We start from the raw sequence: 22,123 nt of genomic DNA, 5'->3' as shown, positions 1-22,123 counted from the left end.
AGTCCCTGCTCCTAGGGAACTACATTCTAATGGAGGGAAGACAAAAAATTATAATGGTTAAACTAGGGAGGGAAGGAAAAAGAGAAAGGAAGAAAGAATTGTAAGTCAGACAAAGAAAGGGCTTTGAAGAAAAAGCTGGGTGAGAAGATAGGGATGAGGGAGGGTGCTCTTTTATATAGTACTTGGGAAAGGCCTCAGAGACAAAGCAACATTTAAATGGAGATCTGAAGGAAGCATACGAGTGAGCCACATCGATACTCAAGAGGAGAGTCTTCTAGACAAAGGCAGCCCTGAAGAAGGCACATGCCTGCTATGTTTGAAGAATAGTAAAGAGTCCAGTGGAGCTGGAGCATAACTAGGAGAGGAAGTCAGAAAAGTCTTGGGTTTAAATTTTTGACCAATGAGGGTTAAATGCTTTCCCCACACTTTCATATGACTTTTCTGTCAGTGGCATGGAATAAGAAAACAGTTGCCTATTAAAATGGCTAACTGGATGCATCTATGTGTTGGCTCTCTCTCTGTTCCTGCTTAAGCGTCTTTTAACGCACTGTCAAAGCTCCTTACACATCCCTTATCATAACACTAATTAAATCATATTGTAATGTTTTTCTGGTTGTCTATATTTCCCATTAGATTTTAAATTCTGTGATAACAAAAACCATATATATATATATATATATATATATATACACACACATACTCAAACACACATCTTATTGAACACTGCATTATCATTAGAGCAAAGTATGCATACACACTTATTCAACACTGAATGCATGAGAGGATGAATCTATTCTTCAAATGAATTATAGGTAAGATATTGAATACTATTATGAATAGAGAAACTGTTTCTATTTGTTGTAGCTATTTATGAAGAAAGCATTGAAAAGTGAAATGATGATGCTCTCTGGAAATTTGAATCAACCATGTGTGGTCTATTCACATCTCATCAAGTTACTCAGTCTCTCTGACACTCAGATTTCTTCCCTGTACAATGAGAATAATATTTACGGTACACTGAATGAAGAAGAGAAGAATGAGAATCCTGTCTACTCCATAAACTTATTATGAGAACACATGTATAATGAACAATAATAGTCTTATTCTCATTTGAAGTTTTAACATGAGAGGGATAAAGCAACACTGAAGGGTTGCATTGCTTCACAATTAAGAGTGCTGATAAATTAATATAATTATATAATTAATATAATAATAGCATTTTCTCTCATCCTTATGTTGCTTTTCCACATAATTTGCAGTCTGTCACTTTTTAAGTAATAATATATTAATCATTTTTTATTGTGCATCTATGGGTAATCTACATGAAAAATGATTCCTACTAGTTGACTGAAAGAAGAAATGTCACCTAGAGAGGTTCAATAAAGCCCGTATTGTTCCAAAAACCTATAACTTTCTTTCCTTGTTTTAAAATGCTTTCATTATTTCCCCAAGTCATCTGACATAAAAATGACATTTTTTTCTATTCTGAAATAACTCTGCTTTCTAAGATTCTCATCAGTCGCTTGTTTATACATTTATTTGGTTCCATGTTCACAGTCATTTAGTGTAGTCATTCTGGCATATCCATCTGCCTTCATACCCTCCTCCCACTGGGTTATCACTAGTCTGGATTAGCCAAAATTATTAATCAAAGCAGATATGATCATAATTACTTGGTCTTCCTTAGTCTCATTCTTCCAAAGCAGGAGTTTTTAAACATCCACTGTGAGCCTCAGAAAATGTTCATATTCAAGACCTTAAATAGAGAGGACTTAAAAATACCCAAGAAGTGATTTTTTTCTTTAAAAAAACAAAGATAAATTATGCATGGAGAAAACAAGTCAGTTTATCAACAACAAAAAATGGTCTCCATTCTTTCTGTGTTTAAAAAAATAGATCACTTTTTTAAGAGTAGTACTCTTGCAAAAACTGATGTGAGCAAAAGCCAGTTTGATGACTTAAGTCAGTTTGAACAGGTGAAGGAGTCTACAGGCCCAAGCGTTTTGAGAGAGAAGCTCCACACAGGGCTTAATTCTCTTACTTAACTGTGACCCCCAACTCCCAATGCATTAGTGCAGACATGATGCTTTACGATATAGCTGAAATAGGGGGTAGAGTACCTGCTAATGAATAGATCTTCAGAGAAAAAGAGATTCTAGTTATTTAATCAAACCTTTAACAAGTCACTAATATGACTGATTAGTGAAAGCCACTAGGTTAGGTTAGATGTTATGGTACATTCAAAAATGGGCCAGAAGGCATAAATTGCACTTTAGAAATTGTAATCTATTAGTGAAAATAAGATAAATGCACAAACAACTGTAACTCACTACAAAACTGCCTATATGTTAGAGATTGACATGGTGAATATTTTATCATATTTTCAGTTAGGGGGTTTGTTTTGATGGACTCCTTAGAAAAATAACTGAATGCCACATATATGCCTAGGTTCTCATTCTTGTTAAATTTCTCCAAATAATATACTTTTATTAATCTGTCTAGGTTTCTTGAAAATACTTACATAATTTATTGTAAAGTAAAATATTTTGAATGTAATTATAAAAGTAGCTATATACAAAACTCATGCACTTGGATCTCTAAGAGTACTTAGAGAATCTCTATCTCTGTAATTCATGTTTCCAATTGAGAGAATACAGCCATCTCGTGGCAACCTGTAAAACTTTAGACACAAGGTCCTGAGGCACAGTGACCACATTTCCAAAAACAAATTGGAGCCAAACAACTTGATTTTATAATTAACTCATTGAAATCAGGAAAACCTCCCGAAAGTGGCAGCTTGATTGTCCCTAGGAGGGCCCTGAAGGATATGAATAAAATAAATGTGAACCATTTCATTAAGAGTATCTAAATCTTTTATCTGGCTCTTTGCTGAGGAAGTAAGCAGGGTAAGAAAAGGTGAAAAGAAATCACAAATTCCATCTTTCCTTTTCATTGCTCTGGGAATTAGTTACTTGGATCATATAAATGTCTTTATAGCATATAAATTGGGTGGCACTTAGGAGTTGTGATTAATATTTTGTTAATAAATTTCTTGTATTTAGATCAAATTTTCATTATTTGAGATAATAATGAAACTTACACTAATTATACAAATGCTTTGTTCATTCATGTATTTTACAAACTTTTTTTTTACATTTGCCTTGTGTTCTGAAGTTGTCTAATACACTTTACCATCTTCTCAATGTCACTGTTTATTCCAATGTCCCACATTTTTCTTATATTCTTCCTCCATCCTTTACATACTAAACTTGTTGTTAATACAGGCTAATCAAATGACAATTAATGTAATATCTCCATAGGCGCTTAAATATGCATCTCTAATATTTCAATCCCTAAGTCTATAAAATGCATTGCTACTAATATTTCAAGCACTTAGTAAAAAATGTATACTTAACTGCTAAATTGAATGTCAGTATCTTTGCTTTGGCCAAAAATGACAAGGAGAAATTTTAGGCTTTACAGAGACTCTTGTAAACTATTGCTGAAACAAGAATTCTACAGTTTTATTCAGTAGGCTGATCACTGATAGCCATGCCTTATATCAAATACAAACATCTCTTAGACTGAGACATGAGAAATCAAATCGGGAAATGAATAAATGCCAACAGCCAAAATGAACAACCCCTAGAGTGTATAGTATCTCAATATCTGTATGCTTATTTTATTTCATTGGCAATCTGGAGTATTTGCTGAAATCTGGATCAGTGTTGAACTGGAGAAATAGTGATAACTGTAAATGAATTAATTACCACTTGTTTAGTAAACAAAATCTTTTAAACATGAAGTTCTTGAGTCAGCAATAAAATGAAACACAGAAATACCCTGCTATACACAGAGGCATTCATTCAGATGTTTCTAACATTGACAAGAATATCACCCCTTAAGGGGCAGGAAGGGATTCTATCTTGAAATAGTTATTAGTGCCTCATCTTTTGAATATAAGTTACCATCCAAAAAATTAGTTGCTTTTGGTTACTTTAATTAGTCCATAGGCTTACAGAGGTCCTCACAGTGGGGCTTCTTAAATCAGTGATTCCTTGAAGTTTCTAAGGGTCAATCACCTCCTTAAAAGTAGAAGGTCATAACTGATGAGTATTTTAGGATACAGGTTGGCCAATAGGTTTATCTCATATGTCAAATCCAGTGAATTCATACTGGCTGTCTAAAGTGATATATTAAGAAGAACGCTGAGTTTCAGCGTAAATATGATGATTACCTTTGGATGTCTACCAAGGGGGCAGAAAAAGAGATTTGCTTCATGAATACAGCAAGTTTTCTTACTCTTTTAAGTCCATTTAATACTTCATAGGATGCACTGAAACTGGGAGGAAATGCAGTAACCAAACTCATTTTGTGAATACTTCCCATCTATATTTCACTTTTTTTTTTCCCATCGCCTGTTCCCTTTCAGGTGGTTACAATGACTAGACATACCAGAGTAATAGCAACCTGTAAACAGAAATGCTTCCACTGCTTAGCACTGATTTTGCCTTTTCCAAAATACTGATTCTTACTCATTTGTAGACAAATACATTGTTGCAACTGGTGCAGAGTTAGTGGTTGTCTCTGAAACACTATTGCTACTCTAATTTATACTGTTTTGCTGCTGCCACATATTGTGAATGGGACTGACTCCAGTTCCAAGGGAAAGAATGACGTCTAAACTAATCAGGGTAACTTTAATCCCTTTTCCATGGTGATCAGTTTATGTAAACCTGGTGTAATCCAGTCAGCATAGTTATTACCCTATTCACAAGAAATGATTCAAAATAAGCATAAGATCAATTCAGAATATGATTTTTTTTTTTTTTTTTTGGTTGCTGGGTCTTTCTAGCATCACTGCTGTCCTGAGAAAAGAGATCCTCTCCTGCTTTGACAGAATTATGTACAGGTATGATTCCAGAAACTGCTGTCAGCATTTTTGTACCATGGAGGAATTCCACTAGTAAAAAGTCCAGCAGAGAGAAAGACAGAGCTGAAAGGATAACAGATAAGTAGATCTGTGTTTGAGCTCCTCGTGAAGCATGAATCTCCTAGACATTTCACTTGCATGAGAAAAATAGAATTCCTTTATTTTTATTAAACATTTGCACATGGGTCTTTACTAATAGCAAACAAAATTGTTCTGATATGTACCTTTTTCAGTTTTGAAGGAAATGTCTTTAAAATGGATTACCCTCTCTCCTGTTTTCTTGAAAGTCAGTAACTATACAGATCATGATTCTTTTTCTTAATGACTCGGGAACGTAATTATGATCGTTCATTATTATTTTATTTTAGAATGCAGAAATATTACTATTTGAACCTTCACTAAGTGATTCAAGGCCACTGTAATTTCAAATGTAATGAAGTCCTAAACCTTGATTTTGTAAAATTTAATTGACATATTAATAAATAAAACCTAATTGAGTCAAAGTGAATATTGTTTTCCTATCATAATGCCTTTCAAACAAAAATTTGTTGATTTCTTCAAATGTAATTCTTGCTCAGTTTCTGAAATTCAATTCAATGTCATAAAAATATTCATATTTTTGGAATACATTCATTCTATCCTAAAATACCAATTATTGTGAACTCTTCAAGAGAGACACTGGATAATCAAATGATGACTATACTGGATGCTAAAAAAAAATGGCAATTTTGAATATTTTCTATATCACACCAACAGCAGAATTTACAGGTCCAAAGATTATTTTAAAAAATACAGTAGACATTCATTCTTCCCTGGAAAAGAAGGTATACGTACATACATACATATATTGATATAATTCAGTGCTTTCCAAGAAATAATACTGAGAGCAACTAGCACTGAAAGACCATATCGATCAGTTAATACCACACTGTGTGTGTGCACGCGTGTGCACGTGCACATGCACGCGTGAGGGGATCTTTTATTATTGTCACCCATGGGGTCAGTGGGTACTTCCCAGGACATTTAAGTATCATGATCAAAGTTCATTATAACAGACTCCAATAGACCGCTCAGCGTCTTCTGGTTTGTTGTGTTATATTAGAAATTTTTTTAGTAAGTGGTTATTGCCTGGGGATTTTAATTATTTTTATTATACAGAGGCTTTGTTTCAACAGTACGTTTTGGAAGGACATTTGACCTGCCTACCTAGAGCTAATCTGTTATCCATTGACTACCCTGCCCTTTGCCTCTGTACTTCTACAGACCTTTGAGAATGATGTTATCTGAGAATGGTATGAAAAGGCAAAGACTCTCTCGTTCAAAGTGAGAAAAAAATGCAGAAATCAACATTCAAATTCACTTTCTACTTATGAATAGATCTCTGAAATAAGAAGGACTTGTATTTAGCGCATACAAAATTCAGTTATCATCAAAAAAAGTTACTTTATGAGGCTACTGCTTCTTGAATTCGATATAAAAACTTCCTGAAGTAGGCTGACTGTCTTTAAAAGACTGTCATATTATTTACAGGTGATCACAGAGCTCCTTATTCTGATTTATATTACTATTATAATTATATTCTGTAATAAACACATGCCAAAATCAGTTTTTACATATATATATAAAAGAAAAATATATGTTCAGAAAATAACAGTTTTTCTACTTATTCCTATCTTAATATACAATAACAACTCCTTTAATATGTTGTAGCAGAATATCTACTTTGATGAATAACTTCTCTTTAAAAAGGGAGTCAAATTTTGACAAGCTTATATTGTGTGATAATTTGCTTTTGAGTAATAAAAACAAAAAAGAGAAACTGATAGTATAAGGCATGCCTTTAGAAGCTATAATATTTGTGCAGTATAATGAAACACCATAAACCAAACCTCTCTAGGCAAGAAGAAATATAATCAGCGCACTCTCCAATTTTAGTAAATGAAGATATTGAGTTTAATTATACATTTATAAAGAAAATACACACCTGTAATATTTCCCTTTCAAAGCATAAGAGGTTGGTTTTAATATCCTATCATCTCCCTTGAGTAGCTCCAACCAAAATTCTTTATTACAAAGTACAGTCTCTGCATTGAAAATACATATTTGAGATGTTTTCTGGTTTAGCTCATGTCATGAACACATAGAGTGTAGATCTCTATGGAGACATTTTGTATCTAGTAACAATAATTTGATATAGAAGAAAAAATTTCCAAAGTGTTTTTAAAAATAAAAACAAAAGCTTTAAATCCGCAGCTTCAGAATAACCTCAAATGTACACATAAACAGGATTAAAGAATATCATTTTGCTTGCTTTACTAAGTAGAATACAATATTCTCATATTTTATCCAAACAATACATCAACATTAGAGATACATGGAAGACAATCAGATTTGCTCATTCAGATTAGAAATCATAGCCAGGTTTTCTAAGCATTTAAAGAACTGCACCAGAAATTCTATTAGCTCATGAACACAACATGCCTTTGAAATTCAGGAAAAAGAGTAAAAGATATTTGGTCTCATCCCTTTCCTCCTACTTCATACAAGGCAACTGAGCTACATTTTTAAACTATAGCTGAGAATGACATCTCAAAAGAAGTAAAATCATTCTGTATTTTAGTCTGCCTCTCCATTCTGGAGTTATGAGTAGGTTCTTTTAAGTTTTCAGTTACCATGCTATAAGAATCTTAATATAACAACTGGTACAAACATGTTTTAATAGTGACATTTAGAGATAACTGCAGATTCATATTTCACAAGTCATGTTTTTAAAATAATATATTAGCAGAATATGACTCCATTAATTAAAGTGATGCTGGTTAATCATTTCTAAATGAAGATTGACAGCCAAATGCAATTAATATTAACTGAAATGGTTAAAAGTTACAATTATTTAAATGTTTCTCATCACTGAGGACACCACCATTAGCCTTTGTCCACACCACTGCAAAACTGAGTTAAAACTTGTAGCTATAAGTAAGGGCAAATACAACTATATTGATAGAATATAAACTATGTGAGAATTATTAGCCTTGATTTCTAGGCTATACACAAATGCTGCCTTACTCTGCAATGTAATCTGAGTCTGATACTTTCTCCATATATATAATGGAAATAGATATTATATTATTCCTACTGCTTTCTCTTTGTGATATTGTAATGTCCAAATAATTTTAGTAAAAGGTCTCTATTTTGACATTATGTAAGAAAAAGAAGAAATATATATCCATTTAAGAATATTTTTAAAACCACATACTAATAAAAATACTAATATTGCATATCCTATACTAATTAAAAATAAAAGAACCATTTTTTTATAAGGTGGGAAAAACAATGAAAGGACTAAGAAACTGGTATTTCTGGAGGAAGCTCACAAGCAGAATTAGGTCATTTGCTGGTTTCCATGGTACCACATGTACAAGGTATTTTTTGTTTTACTGGATGTACAATTCATACTCAGAGGTTTTAAAATATAATATTGAGCATTTGGGGTTCCAGAGGAAAAGTACTATTAATTCAATAATATAGTACCTTTTCTCTGCCACCCCAAATGCTCTATATTCACATTTGATTTTAAAGTTCTTTCCTTCTAAACATAGCTGCATTTATTTATTTATTGAATGTCTATTACGGCAAACTTTTAGCAAGAAAATGATAATAAAATATATTAAATCCCAAAACACATAAAATAAATACAGGACATTACATCATAGACAAGTAGATCAGAGAAAGGGGTACCAAGCTGGGTGAAGCTATTTATGGAAAATAGAAGAGAACTGAGGAGCAGGCATAAATGAAGAGAAAAACAATTTTAAATTTCCAAATACTTGCTTCAAAAGTTATAGTAAATGAGCAGTTGATTGGGTGAATATAATTTTTTCCAATTTAAAAAAAATGTGGTAAAACACACATAACTTAAAATTTACCATCTTAACTACTTTTAAGTGTACAGTTCAGTGATATTAAATACATTCATAATGTATAATCATCACCACTATCCATCTCCATATCTGTTTTCACCTTTTAAAGCTGAAACTCTATACCCATTAAAGAGTTAACTCCCCACTCTCTTCTCCCCCTCACTCCTGGCAACCACCATTCTGCTTTCTGTCTCTGTGATTATGACTTATCCTAGGAATCTCATGTAAGTGGAATCATATAGTAATTTTCTTTTGGTGACTGGCTTATTTCACTTAGCATAGTGTCCTCAAGGTTTATCCATGTTGTAGCAAATGTCAGAGTTTCCTATCTTTTAGAGGTTGAATCATATTCTGTTGTATGTACACACCACATTTTGCTTATCCATTCATCCATCTATGGACACTTGGGTGGTCTCCACATTTTAGCTATTGTGAATAATGCTACTATCAATATGGGTGTACAAATATCTCTTCAAGATGCCACTTTCAATTCTTTGGGGTATATACCCAGAAGTGGAATTGGTGGATCATGTGGTAACTCTATTTTTAATTTTTTGAGGAACTGCCATGTTGTTTTCCACAGCAGCACTACTATTTTATATTCCCACCAACAGTTCATGAGGGTTCCAATTTCTCCAAATCCTCACCAACACTTGTTATTTTCTGCTTTGTTCTGTTTTATCTTTTGATATTAGCCATCCTAATGGGTGCAAGGTGGTGTGTGGATATGCTTTTGAACATTTCTCCTTCTTAGAATAGCATCATCCTGTAGATTTAATGAAACACTCTACCCTGGATTGTTTGTCCTCTCCATTTTTCTTTTTCTCCTCATCATGAATACTGTCAGGGTAACATCATCTCTATCATTAGTGATGACGAAAATGTTCCATAACGTATGCTATTCAGTGCAGTAGTCACTACCCATATGTGATTACTAAGCATGTGGATTGTAGCTAATGAGATGGAGAAAATGAAATTCTAATTTCATTTAATTAATTTTTAATTTAAATCCACATGTGACTAGTGGTTATTATATCAGATAAAGCATTTCTAGATCCTACTTCTTCCTGAGCTCTAACCTCATGTCCCAACTGCTTCCTTGACATATCTGCCTAGAGGCACTATAGTAAACAAAATTCCACATATCCATCGCCAAACTCATTATCACTTTCTTCAGGCCAGCCCCTAATGTAGTTAATTCAATAATATCAACTTTGTCCAAGATAGAATTATTCAAATGATCCTTTACTATTCATTCTGCTTCATGTTCCATATCCAGGAAATCATATATCCTGTGCATATCCAGTGCTAGAAATATCTCTTAAATCTATCTTCTCTTTTCTAAACTACACATCATCATATCTTGCACACTACTACCAACAACCTACTCTTTAAGGAACTCTCAAGGGAAATTCACTGATATTAAGATAAAGTTAAAATTCTTAAATTCCTCAAGCATCACCCCTCTGGTGAATTCTTCAAGTCTCATAGAGGTAAAATCTTCATCCTCTTCCCTCCCATACGTTGCCCATATTACTATCATCTCTTTTAGTATGTTATATTGAAATGAATTGCTTACCTTGGACCCACTCCTGTATGTTAATTGTTTTTTATTTCAAGTGTTTTGCTTCATCCTTGGCTTATAGTAGGCTACTAGAATGCTTAGATATCTAATAACAATTTATGAGCTCAATGCTGATGATTTAGAAATATAATGAGAAAATTCCTAGGTGTAGAAGGAGAAATAAGCCTATTTCAAAACATGAATCCATCATGATTTTATTCATTTATTAAAGGATTAAGCAGCTAAGATTTATATTGGTATTTCATTCATGTTTAGTCTTTGGAAGAATTAGTTTGGTCTCTATGATAATTTAAAAAAACAAATGCTATTTTTTAAGGTAATTTTAAGGTAATTTAAGGTAATTGAAGAAAACATCTTCAACATCGATGTAAGGTGCAACCCTTCAGCAGCTTTATACTGTACCACCTGACTGTCCCTGAATCCATGATAAATTACACATTTTGGCATCAATATTGAGACTTCTTCATTATTTTCTTGGTTTCATGCTTTATATCAAAAAGACAAATGCCAAGATAAATTCAAACTTTGTAAAACATTTTTTTTTAAAAAAGGAACTATAGGACAACATTGGAAAACTACTTACTAGGATTCAACTCACAGCTCACATCCCATGTATAAGTGTGGGTTATTTATTTTTAATTTATTTTTAATTCAGAAAAGCACTAATGAAAAATTATTAAATTTTTAATGCTTAGAAATTGTAATTTAATTTGACACAAATTATATTTGTGGTATATAACTAAGGTCTAGAATGCAGTTATTAATTTGGAAAAAACAACAGATTGTATTATATGAACCTTTCTATAAGATGTATATTTTTGTATTTAATTAGATAACATTAAATATATGATTTTGTTATAGTGTTGTGTATCAAGTTTAAACTTTTATTGGGAAAATAAGGAATAGTATCTTCAGTATTTCCATTGTTTCTGATTTCTTGAAAATGTTTTAGTATTGATATAATAGCAAAAATAACTGTGCGTTATCATTTTACGAAGTGTTCTTCATATTTCATATCATTTTCATAATTGACAGTGACAGAATTTAAACCTATCTATATCTTTCTATTCAAAATCCAGCACTGTTTCTATAATATCACACTGCTATGTGGATTATAATAAACATGTGATATACTGTGATAATACCACTATTATCCTTACTGAAACAAAATATTCTAAAGACCTCAACCCTTCACAAATTAAATTTTATACTCCATTTATATACGTTAACTTATCACTATATTCTCAGTATTTAATTAATTAATTTAGTTATATGCTTTCATATCTAAGTTGGTATTTTTTTCCTCTCTTTTCTTTAAAGTAAAAGCTAAATGTAGAAAATTCAAGTAGGGGCCTATTTTGAAGACATTAGCACTAGTATTCTTTAATGTGTCAATAATTATACTCAATTATATATATATTGCATTTCCAGAGAAAATGTACACACCATCTTTTCAATCTCAGAGAATCCTAGTGAGAAAATCCATTATGACTGTACCATTTTTTGATGTAGAAAATAAAGTTCTACTAAATAATATAACAAGTTGGGAGTCAAGATAGAACCTAAAATCCATATTTCCTAGTTTTGTGCTCTGGTCAACCCCTCTATATTTATACTTTCATTTTGTTGTTGATCAAAGAAAATCTGATTTTAAAACAAAGTATCTATTAAACACTTTTTTTTTTTTTTAATGGTTCAACAAGTTCCTATATTGGTGAAATAAGACTGAACTTCTGAAGCATAATTTCTTCTCTTGGCCTGAGTCTACAACACGAGTGGTTACCACAGGTAATGTGATGACTGGGGAAACAGTATCAACATTAGGTAAATACATGCCATCATTTAAAAATGTCATAGAACACCTGCTTCTGCACTTTAGATTTTAATTTTTCATACACATAGAATTCTTTCCACCATCCATTTAATGGGTTAAACATCTGCTTACACGAGAAATATATTTGAAAATACATGTAGAAATTGTACCAATATCTGTGCATAAATTTGTGTCTTCTTTCAAATGGCCTCTTATTTTCTGTTTCACACTAAGTACTGATCTCATATTTATGTGTCAGGCCATATTCTATGCTCCCCTACTCCCTCTGACCCATCCATCCTTGCTTCCCAACATTCTCTCAGGAGTTGTAGGATGGCCGAAGCCTCATGTAGCAAGAATCAGTGAGTGTTTGTACCTTTAAAATCAAAACCTTAGAATTTTCTCTGGCTAGGAATTTCATGTGCTAGACATTATCTTCTCATTATATACCTGATATCAATATGTTCTCAAACTGCCCCTTCTATAAAAATCCATGAATTTCCTGATCCACAGAGAAAAGCAGAAAAATTGGAGAAAGTATTATTCTTTCATTGCCCTAAAAATCCTATAATGCTTTACTTAAAAATAAGTATATAAACCTAGGCTTTAAGTGTCCATAACATTTGAACAAATATATATATACATACACATACATATAAACACACACACATCCTCATCCAAATGTATCTAGATATATATACTTAAATATATATATAGATAGATAGATAGATATAGATATAGGTATCAGGTTTGTATTTCTTTCTCTCTCCCCCTCCCTCCCTCCCTCCCTCCCTCCCTCCCTCTCTCTCTCCCTCTCTCTCTCTCTCTCTCTCTCTCTCTCTCTCTCTCCCCCTCTTTCTTTGCACATCAGGAGTACAGTTAAGATTTCAAATGCTAAGGAGTTATTATTTGGGGGCCACATCTATTTTACTATATCCAAATAAGAATGAATAATGATCAGAGAATGGATATATTCAAAACTAAATCAAGGAACTAGATTAGACTGGAAAGGAAAGAGCTATAAATGTAGTTTAAGTTCAGAAATCTTGAGCTTAGGAGAATTTTACGTAAAATATGGTCCAAACTCTACTTATTTTAAAAGTTCAGAAAAAAATAAATGTACACATCTCTTAAACGTGAGGGTAGACCTAAAATTTTAGTTTTTGTATTCTGAGCTCATTCCATTGCCACTCATTGAGTTCAGTTATTTTACCACAATTCCTCTTTCTAAAGCAGAAAAACAGCCTTGTAAAATTTCACTAAGAAGATTTAAGAATGATTCAATCTTTCAACTAAGCATATATAAATATGGATTATTTTAAGTGTACTGAAATGCCAATATTCTGTACAAACTCTATCCCCCAAAGACTGGCTATGACTGGTTAAATCAATTGTTGGTAAATGTAAAAATTCACATAATGTCATATGATCTCAGAACATTAAACTTATTTGCTCCATACTGTAGGATTTAATTTTCTTCATTCTATAAACTCACAGCCAAGTATATACCATAAAAATAGGTATGAGCATCATCGAATAAAAGCAATTATTTTAAATTCAGTCTAACTTTTTCTTTAAGAAAAAGAGCCTTTTTTTTTTTACTGCAACAATAAAGTACCACAAACAACAATGTGGAATCTAAAAAACACAACAAACTAGTGAATATAACAAAAAAGAAGCAGGCTCACAGATATAGAGAACAAACTAGTGGTTACCAGTGGGGAGAGGGTACAGGGAGGAGAAATAAAAGGGCATGGGAGTAAGAGGTACAACTATTATGTATAAAATAAGCTACCAGGATATATTGTACAATACAAGGAATATAGCTTATATTTTATAATAACCGTAAATGGAGTATAACCTTTAAAAATTGTGAATCACTACTGTATACCTGTAATGTACAAAATATTGCACAACTGTACTTCAATTAAAAAATAATGGATTTTTTAATACAAACCATCAGTTATTGGTCTGTATGATCTTGATTGAGTTGCTTATCATCTTTACTCCTTAGTAAAATAGTAGGAAGTACGTGAAATCCTCTCTAGTATATTCTCCAAATGAATATATATATATATATATATATATATATTTCTCTTGATTGGTTATTTTCCTTTCCTCCTTCTACTAATAGAAAGAACAAAACTTTCTCAATCTTTTCATGAATGCATTCCTCTCCTACCTTGGTAATGGTCTCGTGAAGTTTGAAAAAAGGATCCGTTTCTTCAATTTTTGTTGCACGTTTAGGGAAAAAGCCTTCAGAGAGAAAACTTGGACCCTGTGGAAAACCAGAAAATAAACATTCTAAACTCTTCATTGATTTTGTTTTTCAAGGGCTTATTGGATTTTCTTTAAAGATTCAAAAGGACTCTAAATTGCTGTAAGGTTTCTGTTGATTGTTGGACTTCATTCTGTTGATATAATTAACCAGTCACAAAATATTTATAAATTAAAATGATTAGACTTCTATAACACTTGACATTATTTGTATTTACCAAAGGATGTTTTCTTACTCAGAAGAGATCATTATTTGCTGTTCACCCTTTTATTTTTCAAATGCAGACAGTGTAGAGTAAGATACCTTGACTGCAAAACCCATATCTAAAACCCCTTCTCTATTTTATATATTAAATTTTATGCTGAAAGACTGGTAGAATAGAATGTTTTTAATAAAAAAAAGTCTAGGCAACAGGGTGCATAATATTTTAAATACTGCAAAACTTACTTCAAAACAATAGTAGGATATGTTTTGAGTAGAATGACCTCATGGCTTTATGTGCTGCCAATAAAGTTGTAACGTTGTATCAGACCCTTAGCGTGAAGATGGTTGAAATGAATCAAGACATTGTAATTAATCATTCTGTACTTGCAGGTGCAGATAAATTTCAGGATGCAAGAAGACATGGGATGCTGATAAGGTAGCTATCTGCTATGGTCTGAATATTTATGCCCCCCCCCAATTCATATGCTGAAATCCTAATCTCCAAAGTAACAGTATTAGGAGGTGGGGCCTTAGGGATGTGATTAGGTCATCAGGGCTTTGTTTTCATAATTGGAATTAGTGTCCTATAAAAGAGACCTCACAGAGCTCCCTAGCCCCTTATGTGAGGATACAATAAGAATTCTGCAACCTGGAAGAAGGCTCTCACTTAACCATCCTGGCACCCTGATCTTGGACTTCCAGCCACCAGAACTTGAGAAATAAATTCCTGTTGTTTACAAGCCACTCAGTCTGTGATACTTTGTTATAACAGCTCAAATGGACTAAGACAATACCTAAAACAATGCTCTTATAGTTATCAACACTATAAGTATCCTATGAAACAATTATTATCTACATATAATTTTCATTTGAAAACCTGAAGTAACTAAACTTATTTGTCTTAAAAAATATAAGATTGGGACAGAATATATGTACTTATGCAGGTGATAGATATATAGAAAGAAAGAAAAATAGATGATAGATACATAGATGGGTAAATTTTTCAAAATCTATCATGGGAAAGATAGATTAAATCAAGTCTACACCAACAATAACCACACAGGATAACAAATTTAATTTGAATTCTATTAGAACCATTTATTAGAGTAATCCAACAGCAGAACAGACTACATTGGGATATATCAATAGTGAGAAAGAAAGTTAGGATGCTGTAGTTGAGACTCAGAAGTCATACACATGAGAAATGAAACCAACATAATTGTAAGTCTTCATATATTAAATAATTCTGTGATCAAGCAGACTCTTAACCCCCTATTTTGAACAATACTACGATTAAAAAAATAAAGTAATTTAGCTGTTTGCTCCAGCATATATGCACTTTTCGATAATAAGACCATGAATCAACCAAATAGCTTACCTATCAAGACTAACGCTTATTTGTCAAAACTTGTTTATGTTCCTCTCCTCATTTTAACCACCAATCTAAAAGTAATTTTAGAAACTGCCCAGTTCCAACCAGTATTCCAGTTTTTAAGACCTGCCATAAAACCACACAGCCAAGGCCTAAAATATCATAAATGCCCTTTCCTAATTTCTCCCCATTTTGAGAGACTACTAAGACTCAGTGCTATGGGTTGAATAATTCATATGTGAAATCCTAGCCTTTAGTACCTCAGAATGTGATCTTATTTGGAAGTAGGTCACTGCATAAATAACTAAGTTGGAATGAAGTCATACTGGAATAGAGCTGATCCCTAGTACAATGTGACTGGTGTCCTTATAAAAAGAGGAAATTTAGAGACAAATTTGTACACAGGGAGAAAAGCATTCAAACATGAAGGCACAGATTGGAGTGATGTGTCTACAAGCCAAAGAACTCAAAAGATTGCCTCAAAATCACCAGAAACTGGTCAAGAGGCTTGGAACTGATTCTCTGTCACAGACCTCAGGAAAAACCAACACTGATAACACGTTGAACTGTTAAGACAATACATGTCTGTTGTTTAAGTCACTCAATCTGTTGTGCTTTGTTATGGCAGCCCTAGGAAACTAATACACTCAGTCAAGGTGGTTTTCTTCTTTACTGAAATAGGTCTAATACACTTAATTTTGTTTATCAACAGAGTTTTGTGGAGGTATTTTGGGCAGTCAACATAGAAATAGGTTAAAATTTGGGTTTTGCCACTTAACAGTTGTGCCATATTAAGCATCTTAATCTCCAGAGGATTAGTTACAGCATCTAAGAAACTTGGAGAAAAACATATATTTCACAGAGATGTTGTCAACAGTCCAATCCTGCTACATAGGAGACACTATATTTAATAACATTGATGATGTTGCTAAAAACAATAAATATCATAATAATGATGGTGAGGGTGGTAATGATGGGGTAGTGATTACGGTATCATGCTGAACTAAAGGAAATCCAAAGACTCTGTGTGATCCTGGGAGAAACAGTGTACAATTTGCATAGAGGTATCTCTGAATTGACTTTAGTGAAAGTATGACATGGACAATTTGCCGTATTCATTTTCATTTAATAATTAAGCTTGAAGTTCTTAAAAAGTTTGCCCCATGAGTAATTGCAAATAAAGCTGAAATAATTTTATCCATTTAGTATACTTAGCAAAACTAAACTTCATAAATAGTGCAAAAGTAAACTATCAGCGAGACTCAAAATGAATGATCCCATAAGAATAGAAATTGGGAGTTATAATTAATGAGGTTTTTATTGAACTTTCAATTATTCAAAAACAGAACATATTAAATTAAATTATCCATATGTGCCTTATTCTCTAATATAATCTCCTTCTCTTTCTGGTTCCTTCACCTATCTCTTTCATCGCATTGTTTGTTTCTAGTGCCTCATTTTTATAAGCATTTAAACAATATGCATTTGACAATTACTGTATGCCAGGTCCTACACTAAATGCAGGATGTTGTCCTTAATCTCATGGAACTTAATCTAATGCGATTTGGACGATAATCTAACATCCATGTGTTTGAAAATATTAAGACACTACCATTCCTTTTCAATATAATAATAATCATTTATGAACAGTTATTTATATATCCTGACATAAAAAATAAAAGATTAAAAAGAATATATGCTTTGTAAAAGATTTTCACTGCTATCAAATTAACTATGATTGATAGCTGTTTGATAATGGCTCCCACCTGTTGATGAACAGAGGCAAGTAAAACACCACTAACCATTTAGAGAGCACTTTCGTTTAGAACAATTCATTGATAGACTGAAATGAAAGAGTAAGTTAAGATATGCAGAACTTAATATTGTATGTATGTCACATGGAGACCATAGTAAGAATATCACAGAAGAAGTGATATTGATAAGAAAAGTCTATCCAGGATCTAGTTTAAAATTCAGTGTGTCTCGGGGCTTCCCTGGTGGCGCAGTGGATGAGAGTCTGCCTGCCGATGCAGAGGACTGAGGGTTCGCGCCCCGGTCTGGGAAGATCCCACATGGCACGGAGCGGCTGGGCCCATGAGCCATGGCCGCTGGGCCTGCGCGTCCGGAGCCTGTGCTCCGCAACGGGGGAGGCCACAGCAGTGAGAGGCCCGCGTACCGCAAAAAAAAAAAAAAAAAAAAAATTCAGTGTGTCTCCCCAGTCTCTAAACTTACTTGTCCTTTCTGTAACATTTAACAATATTTAGCACACCTTTCTTCTTTCAACTCTTTTTCCTAAAGTCCATGATTTGACTCTGGTGGTTCTCCATTTATATATTATTTTCTACCTATAACTGGATTCTCTTTTCCTTTTTTGAGCCTTTATTGTTTCTAGGTGGTCTACCTAATCTTCTCCTTATCACAGTCTCCCTAGGTGGTTTGGTCTACTTTTCTGGCTTCAATGACCAAATTCAGATTGATAATTCCCAAATCTTTATCTCTGGCTTAGTTCCTGTTTTTAGTTCATCATTTTTTGCCTACAAGAGCTTTCAGACACATTAATTCATGTTGCAAATCATGAGCATGTGTTCCCCCATTGTCACCTTAATTTCTTACCTTGGATAATAGCATAATACCTACATTTTACCCAAATGTGAAATTTTATGTCATTCTTGACTCCCATTTCTTGCAACCTTGGTACCACAGAACTACACTAGCCAATTTCTTTCTAATTCATATGTTTAGACAATTCTCTACAAGTTCTTATTTGTTGCCATAGTCCAGTTACTCATTACTTTCACCCAAACTATGGTCCTTATTGTCTGTAGAGGAAAGTCCAAACTCATTAGTATATTTCACAAACAAGTCCCAACCTATCTTCTTTCACCTTTAAACAACTCTTTCTTTCCCATAAACTTATTTGCACTATTTTCATATAGCTACTGCTTAAGTCACAGCAGTCTATTCACCAAACCTTGAATTCATCCTTACCTTTGCTATCTCTGTCCCTTTCTGCCATTTCTTCTTCTGCCTGGAATGCTTTTTCTTTATCTGTTTATCAGGCTTCTTTCTATAACTGTTTTCCTCGATCCTCACCAACACATCAGAATTCATAGTTCTCGTCAGTCTTTCCATATCACCTTGTGTTTGCTTTTTACTCACCATTTATTACGTTTGTTATATTTCTGTTTTTATCACTATACCATGAGCTTTTTAAGACTTGAGACTCTTTTCTTATTAAATTAGTCTAAGACTGCCAGACAACCTTGAGTAAGTCATTAATCTCTCAAGCTTAGTATGATCCTCCATAAAGCTGAAATGTAAATATACTTGCCCTTCTAACACCAGAGAGCTCATGTCAGGATCAAGCAAAATAACAAAGCATACAAAATGCTCAGTAAGGAGGAAAGGACTACACTATTACTGGATGGTGGTTGATTTTTATCACACTTGCTAGGAATTGCTTTTCTATATAACCAAGAGTCAGAGTTTTGAAATTTAAATTACTAAAAATTTGTATTTGTATATTAAACTCTATGTGAGGGCTTCCCTGGTGGCGCAGAGGTTGAGAGTCCGCCTTCCGATGCAGGGGACGCGGGTTTGTGCCCCGGTCCGGGAAGATCCCACATGCCGCGGAGCGGCTGGGCCCGTGCACCGTGGCTGCTGAGCCTGCGCGTTCGGAGTCTGTGCTCCGCAGTAGGAGAGGTCACGGCAGTGAGAGGCCCGCGTACCACACACACACACACACACACAAAGAATGTGAAATTTTTCTTTTAAAACCTACAGTTGTTAAAATAAAAATTAAAAAAATGGTTTGAAAACCATTTCTGTAGGTAATAGTCCTTGGAGGGTTTTGAACAGAGCAAGTGATATTTTCAAGTGTGTATTCAGGATAGCACACACTGATGCATATGTGGGGAATAAATTTAAAAGAGAAACGATGGAAACAGGAAGTATAGACAGAAGACTATTGCAGTAATACAGTGAGAAAGAGTGAGAAGTTAAGCCAGGACAGTGGTAGTAGAAACAGAGAGGAGGAGATGTGTTTGGTAAATGTTGAGATAAAATTGGTACTACTTAGTAATTAACTGGAGTTAGAAACCTTTAAAAGGGGTCAAGATTGCAAGTATTTCTGGATTTGATAAAATGAGTGATAAAATTGGAGGTGATGTGTTTGTGGGACATCCATGTGATGTTATCCCAGAAAATGAGGGATGTCATTCAACACCAATTTGGTTAAAGACTAAATTCTAGACTAAAGATATAACAATAATTTGAAAAGCATGTACATGGTAGTTAAAATGTAAAAGGGGACTACATGCAGACTTAGAAGTATACTGCGTATAGCACAGATGACACTCTGAATAACAACAAGTTCTCTGAATGGCACTGATATTTGAGTGGGAGAATAAAAATAAAACCCACAATGACATTATAGATGAAATCATCAGAGAAATGTAAAGATAACCGGGTGAGTGTGATTTCATGAGAGTCAAAAAGGTAAAGACTGTTCGGAAATAATCAATGCTTCAAAGGAAGTGAAGAAATATGATAAGATAAAAATTATTCATCAGAAGTAGCATTTCAGAGATTCTTGGTGTTCTTTGTTGGAGGGGTCTCTGTGGATTCATGAATGCAGGAGACAATGCAATCAGTTGAGAGAATAAATGTGAAGAGAAGAAAGGAAACATCAACTATGAACTGCATTATTCTCTCTAGAAATTAAGATTAGGCTGAGAAGTTAGAAAAATTGATCATTAACTATAGAGAGTAAAAGAATCGAGAAAGAGTTTATTTGTTGTTTTTTAGACTGGATTAATGTGGATATATTTTTAATATAAGAGAAAGCATCCAGAAGATAAAAGAGATTTTAAAAATACCAGAAAAGTTGGGAGAAATAAATAGATCACAGTCTTAAAGGAAAGGAATTCAAAGCTCACTAAAGTTACCCAGAAATCAGAGTTGTAAGTAGATGAGCCATTGGTGAAAAAGGATGAAATGAAGGCAGGCTAAAAATATGGTGGAAGACAATGTTAGTATGTAGACAGAGGTGAAGAAAGGAAAAAACACAAAAACAAAAACAAAGGTATGTGTAGTTCAGCTCTAAACTGGATTGAGTTGACTAAACTTTAACTCACTACCATACTAAAATATACCCTTTGCATTTTTTTCCAGAAATAACCGTTTAAAATATTTAGTCCATGTGGGCTTAGGGGGTGCTGAACTAGACAAAAACAGTCTGCATGCACTTTCTTTTTTACAGTTGGCACCCAATGAGCATGACCTGGAATGAATAGGATAATAATTGCCTTTTTCATATACCAATACTAGGCTAAGCACTCTACACATATCACCTAATTTAATCCACAAACTTACTATTAAGGTAGAAACTATTATTACCCTGTCTTTACAAATGGGGGACCTGACAACCAATGAGTTTCATATAGTAGCTCAAGATCATACCATAAGTAAGTGGTAGAGCTAGATTTAAACCCATGTCTCTCTGACTCCACAGCCTACACTTTCATTCCTATGCCACACACCTCCTCCTCACTGCCAAAGTTTCTCATAGCCTGAGATCCTGTGCTTTTGCATTTAAGTAGGAAAAGATTTCCCTCACCTCTTGTTCCAATTCCCTCCAAGTCCTAGTCTACTCTCTAAGTGGCATAAACACTATGCACAGTTTAAAGGATATAATCAAAGACTCCCTGCTTAGACTAAATAAAATTGAATCTAAAACGTTCCATGTGCACTTCCTTCATTGCAATATTCTCCTTTCTGCAATCAGAGAATATACACATCAATACTTAAATTTAATATATGAAATTAAAACACTTGCAAGATTTGAATGGCACTGACATTCATGACACGCTGGGCTGAGGAAAAAGGTAATTAGATCCACAATTTTTGAAACATAACATTCTCATCACTATGCAAAGTAAAACAGATCTGAGATGATGTGGAGCCCAAATAGAAGTGTAACAATCCAAGGGTCAAATACAGAACAACATCAAGATATTA

The 22,123-nt window shown here is 33.5% G+C and overlaps 1 protein-coding gene across 1 annotated transcript in view; it reads right to left on the bottom strand.

Annotated features, from left to right (window-relative positions):
- Positions 1-22,123, bottom strand: part of NAALADL2 (N-acetylated alpha-linked acidic dipeptidase like 2) — a 950,604-nt gene that overhangs the window by 195,133 nt on the left and 733,348 nt on the right. The window contains 1 exon segment of the mRNA XM_060149018.1: positions 14,434-14,529. Coding sequence (XP_060005001.1) covers positions 14,434-14,529 — 96 coding nt within the window.

Source organism: Lagenorhynchus albirostris, chromosome 5, assembly GCF_949774975.1.
Source record: "Lagenorhynchus albirostris chromosome 5, mLagAlb1.1, whole genome shotgun sequence".
NCBI classification, from domain to species: domain Eukaryota; kingdom Metazoa; phylum Chordata; class Mammalia; order Artiodactyla; family Delphinidae; genus Lagenorhynchus; species Lagenorhynchus albirostris.
The sequence above is the reverse complement of the archived record's forward strand: the minus strand, read 5'-3'. Positions and strand labels throughout refer to the sequence as shown.